The sequence below is a fragment of the Gobio gobio genome (assembly GCF_949357685.1).
Source record: "Gobio gobio genome assembly, chromosome: 20".
Taxonomy (NCBI): domain Eukaryota; kingdom Metazoa; phylum Chordata; class Actinopteri; order Cypriniformes; family Gobionidae; genus Gobio; species Gobio gobio.
The window spans coordinates 12,725,413-12,731,412 of NC_137113.1; the positions used below are offsets into that span (position 1 = coordinate 12,725,413).

At 38.1% G+C, this 6,000-nt stretch overlaps 1 protein-coding gene across 8 annotated transcripts in view; it reads left to right on the forward strand.

Moving 5' to 3' along the window:
- sdk2b (sidekick cell adhesion molecule 2b) overlaps positions 1–2,760 on the forward strand; it is a 422,576-nt gene extending 419,816 nt beyond the window's left edge. For 4 of the 8 annotated variants that reach the window (XM_079801213.1, XM_079801216.1, XM_079801211.1 and 1 more), the window contains one exon: positions 742–2,740. In XM_079801213.1, coding sequence (XP_079657339.1) covers positions 742–1,149 — 408 coding nt within the window. In that variant the 3' untranslated portion in view covers positions 1,150–2,740. Of the gene's footprint in view, positions 1–741 lie in introns of all 8 variants that reach the window. The other 4 variants (XM_079801214.1, XM_079801217.1, XM_079801210.1 and 1 more) reach the window with 3 other exon arrangements.
- Positions 2,761–6,000: the final 3,240 nt, after the last annotated feature.

Genomic DNA, 6,000 nt, shown 5'->3' on the forward strand with positions numbered 1-6,000 from the left:
ATGACTTAAAATGATAAATATTGTAAGTCCTTTAAATATTTGAACGAAATATTGACATGGTAAAGCAAATGCTTTGTGAATGATTGAATGAATAAATAACTCAAATAAATCATTTTCGCCAAACTCTCACTTATCAGTCATGATTTGTAATTTTTATTAACTTCCATTGTAACTAATGCTTTGTCAATTCAGAAATAAATTCGGCACACTTCTTAAGATGAACTACACACATATGAAATTATATAAATTGTATTTTTGTTAATTATTTTCTATACTACCACTACCATAAGTTTGGGGTCAATGTTTTTTAAAGGTTGCATTCAAATACAGTAAACCCAAATGTAGTGTGGTGCTCGAGAAACATTTCTTATTATTATCAATGTTGAAAAAAGTTGTGCTGCTTAATATTTTGGTGGAACCTATATCGTTTTTCAAGATTTTTTGATGATTAAAAAGGTCAAAAGAACAGCATTTATTGAAATAGAAATCTTTTGTTGCATTATAAATGTTTTTACTGTCACTTTTGATCAATTGAATGCATCCTTGCTGGATCAAAATATTAGCATGACTGACTATGTGCAAACCAGCTGTCAAAATGACAAATAGTAATTATTTCTAGTGCAACCTCTGGTTCTGGATTGAACATGGATACCTCCTCAAGTCATCTCCCTCCTTAAAAACTGAGATTGTGGAAGTGATTCTGTCTCCATTACTCATTCCGTGCCTCTTTCTCCACCCTAGGGCAGCGACAGCGAATACGAGGTGGACCCCAACCGGCAGAAGACCCATTCGTTTGTCAACCACTACATCAGCGACCCTACCTACTACAACTCCTGGCGCAGGCAGCAGAAGGGGATCTCCCGAGCGCAGGCCTACAACTACACCGAGTCTGAGTCCGGAGAGCCCGAACAATGTGCCCCTCCACCACCTCTGCCCCCTCTACCCCCGTTCCCCCCACAGCTCAGTTCCCCTACGCCCCAAAGCCAGTCCCAGACTGGCAGCCTTTTTAGACCGAAGGGAAGCCGGACTCCCACTCCATCCCAGCAGAGCTCCAACCCACCCAGTCAGCACGGCACACTTTACCGGCCCCCAAGCAGCTTGGCCCCAGGCTCCCGGGCCCCCATCGCCGGCTTCTCCTCCTTTGTTTGAGAGAATGAAGATATCCGTACATGGAAATACAAAACGAAGGTGGGGGTGGGGTGGGGGGGGGGGGTCTCTTGTTTTCCCAAACGCCAGGTCAAACTCGCGTCTATAGAAGAAGAACAACAAACATCAGCCCTGGATCTGTTGTGCTTTACTTGTCATTGCAAGCTGATTTTTATTTTTGTATTCTTTCTTTGATCACAGTTTATTTTCTTTTGTTTAAGTGTTTGTTTTCTTTCTCTGCTTGTGTGTGTTCTGTGTGTTTCACTTACAATGAAAGACAATCACTTGGAAAGACGCGTAAACGCATCGGTGAGATTTGTTTTTTTTGTGCTGCTTGAACAAACTGCATGACTTTTTTCGTTCAAACAATTATTTTCGTTTGCTTTGGTTCTTTTGTTTTATTGAGTTCTACAAAAGAGTACAACACAAACACTAAGTTATGAATGCTGGACAGAAGCACCAACACATGAAAAATATTTTTTTTTTTAAAAAGGCTATGGAGAAGATCTCAGCACTCGGACCACCAGCAGTGACGAACAAGAAGAAAAACGCTAAATGGTGTTTGTTTGTTTTTTACTGTGGTATTTTTGTTCTTACATGGATGGCAAAGTACTGTGGTGATTATGAGAGGTTGAAGTTCATTTGACTAGAGACTATGATCTGATAAAGACCTGTCAGCACTTAGCACATGTTTGAGTTGGAAAGCCAACATCATTTATTGATGTCACAGGTCATTTTTCAGCAGCGTTCTAAAAAGGCCAAAGGTCAAATTAAGTGCTTAATGCTAATCTGTGTTTTGAATGTTTTTTTTCCAGATGTGAAATGTAGATTGTGTTCATAAAAGCTGAGGACTGGAGCACGAGTATATTTGCCATGTGAAAGTGGTAGATGAAAGGCCAAATATGTAAGAGTCTGATTTACTATGATATTATTATACTATTGCTCTGGATTCAGAGGATTCATGTCAGCAACGGGTGTGTACGTGTGTGTGTGTGTACGCGGTGGGCAGGGTCATTTGTTGCTCCTTTTGATTTGACTCTATGATGTCACCCTGAGCTTCAGGTTGCACTTCCGCTGTGCAAACGGTAACATCAGAGACAAACGTAAAATAAACAGCCGTGTTTATTTCCAGCTCAGCTCAGGCGGAGCTGGATGTCAGACATACCCGTTCAAGAGTTCCTGTTCGCACACCTCTCAGATGTTCACTTTACATGACTCTGCCAGTGATGTCATCTTCGCCGTTCACATAGATCATCTGGCAAGACGCGACGTCGTAGAAGCGGATGACGTTTTCAAAGATTGTGCAACCAAGCAAATGTATTGTACCTGTGAACTTCGGACCATGGATTTTTCACCACTTCGCTTTCGACGCGGCTATTCAAAGTTACTGAATATAAAAGAAAATGGACTAAGGGACCCAACACGACGCCAGCAGAGAACTAAACGGCACTTGCACAGCTTACTTGTGAGGTTTAACGATGTTGTTTGCATTTTCTTTTCCGTGAAGTGATTTTACTGTCTGTATAAACAAGGTCAATCACATGCTCAGTCTGCCTGAACACAGTATATTCCTAAATAAATTATGTTTTCTGCAAAAGTCATTGGTTTGAACATTGAAAATAGGCATCTCTGAAAAGGGAGAATTCAGGGGTCTTGAGTGACTGACGTAGGAGATGAAGTGTGTAATGCTAAGTGAAAGTGTCCTTAAACTTGTATTATTTTAGCTAGAACTATGCCTTTACCAGGAGCCGCTGAAGAAAACAAATGATTCAAAGGTTCCTCCTCCCTATGGATCTGAGTTTTTGTCCTGAATTTAAATTTTACCTTTGGTCCAGCTTGTAAACCAACACAGCCATATGAAGCTGGTCAACCAGCATAACCTTTCTAATGAAACGTGTTGACCAAGGAAATCTTGCTGGTCACACGCCATATGGGATGGGACACCACCATACTAGCATCCACACTGCACTGTAAACCCTAACGCTCAAAATAATAATTGGTTTGAGTAGAGCCAACTCAAATTAAACAAATTAGTTCAATCAAATTAACTTTAGTGAGTATTTAGAACTTTCTTTTGAGTTCACAAAACTGGTACACACAATCTCAATTGTTTCATTGTTTTGAGTTTGATGAACTTGTTTCCTTTAATTTAGAAAAACTTCAACTTAACTGAAACTGGGCTGGGATTTCAGTTTCCCAGCATTGTGTTTAATGTTTTGCTATGTTAGTTTAGAAGAGTTTCTGTTGTGTTGGATTTTGTTTGTTTTTTTTTTTTTGGGGGGGGGGGGGGGGGGTGTTATAAACTTAGTTTGAGAACAGATATACAGTATGTTAAATGTTCTATATTGCTGTACGCATTCAGCAAGTGCTTTTCTATGCTAATGCTATCAAAGCATTGTGTTACCAATTTATTGAATTAGCTAAAGCTAGCCAAGTTTCCACTACTAAAAATATTGATAAAGTTGATAAATTTACTCAAATATTTGATGCCATTAAAATGTATGAGTACAAAATAAAAATCTGCAAGTTTTGCTTACTTAAACTTTACATTTCTTAACTTTAAAAAAATTGATGTATAACTTTTGCTTAAATTTTTGTCAACTTATTCGAGTTTACAGTGTGTACAAAGTGATCAGCTGACTTAACTTAAAAGGAAAGGAAACCTGTTACCTTAAATTATTAAGTAAATAAACTTCATGTGTGATTGAAAAAAATAAGTTATGTGTAATTGTCAAGTTCATATAACCAATTTTTTTCAATTAAGCATGAAGTTTATTACTTGGCAACCGTTTCCCTCACTTTTTTAAGTTAAGTCAACTGATCACATTTTACAGTGCACAATGCAACATATGCATTGTCTTTTCAGTTCGGACATAACCTTATATGCTCAGATATGCTCTGATTGGTTGTCAATATGTTGTGTTTTTCATTGTGGGCAAATTTGTAACTGGAATTTTGTTGCACCCGGTTAAGACAGTTTTAGGGATAACTTCAATCTGATGAGGTGGACCTTACAAAAAAACGTAATTTCCAGGAGCTTAAAGGGATAGTTCACCTAAAAATCATTTACATTTACAAGTTGTTACAAACCTGTATGAGTTTATTTCTTCTGTTGAACACAAAAGAAGATATTTTAAAGGTTTAGTTCACCCAAAAATGAAAATTCTATCATTAATGACACCCTCATGTTGTTCCAAACCGGTGAGACCTTCGTTCATCTTCGGAATACAAATTAAGATATTTTTGATGAAATCTGAGAGCTCTCTGACCCCTCCATAGACAGCAATATAATTAACACTTTCAAGGCCCATAAAGGTTAAAACATTGTTAAAATAGTCCATGTGACTACAGTGTTTCAACCTTAATTTTATGAAGAGACGAGAATACTTTTTGTGCCCAAAAATAACAACTTTATTCAACAGTCTCATCACGTCTGTTCCAGTCTCCTACGCTGGTGACGTAGTGTAAACAGTGCAGCACTTTCAAAGCGCTACGGCTTACCATTGGCCGAAGCTGTTCACGTGAGCACCAGAGGTGTCAAGTAACGAAGTACAAATACTTCGTTACCTTACTTAAGTAGAAATTTTGAGTATCTATACTTTACTGGAGTAATTATTTTTCAGCCTACTTTTTACTTCTACTCCTTACATTTTCAAGCAATTATCTGTACTTTCTACTCCTTACATTTTAAAAATAGCCTCGTTACTCCTATTCCATTTCGGCATGTTTTCATTCCGGCTTGTCATAAAAAAAAAAAAAACTATCCAGACAAATCGCGCCATCCGGACAGAGTGAATTTGATTGTGGTTGGATGAGAAGGATAAACACAAACCATTCCGACACCCTATTGGGTTGTAGGCGATCAATCACGACTGCACCTGCACAAATCACACACCATGTTGCCAGATAGGGCGGGTTCTCGCGACGAGCACGCACTTTCAGCCAATCAGCGATCAGCAGGCAGACGTGCTCAGCCTCATTCATGACTTTAGCCGGGTTTTTAGCGCGATAACTCATAGCTGTATATTCCAGTGATCGCTATGCCAGTGGCATAAATATACAGTAAGTTGTATCTACAGTAAAGAGTGGGAGAGTGACTCAACTCTCAAACGTGAATTACACCTGTGACACGAAGACTCTTTTTAAATATAACTGTGACTCCTGTCCATCATCATATACACACTTAGGACACCTGACTGCAACTAGCAACCCCGACAGCTGCCATTTTGACTGTGCTAAGTGCATGTGCAATGTACTTCACGAAAGACATACTGTAGTTTTGTCAAAGCAAAGTGCAACACAAGGGTAAGCGCATTGTTATTTATTTGTTGACGGATTATTGTACAGTATAAATGAATTACGCATTTTGACATTGGTGTGTGCATTAACGTGTGAAATGCCTGTTAATTACATTGCTTTTTCCAATCTCTATATTGGGCACTTTTTGCAAGTAAATTGGCTTCTTACTGTTGACATTGAAAATCTTGTGTTTTTCTAAGGGATTGCCGTTTTGACAGTTTCTACCTGGACATATAGTCATATTTGAACCATTGTACTGGGATTTTTTTTTTTTTTTTTTTAAATCATCAATGTTATGCTTTAAGGAGATAAAATGGTAACTTACTTATCAACATTGATTGGTATGGCAATAAAATAATATCACATTATTTTGGCAGTTAAAGTTTTGGGTTTTTTTCTTGGAGTGACTAGTTGCCTATAAGTATTGTAAGAGGTGCAAAATTGTTATCAATAACCAGGCATGTTATCAATAACCATTTTTAAAAATTATATATATAAATGTACATTTGGTGAGGTTTTTGGGCTGGAAATTGTTGACCCAATCTGTCCACACTG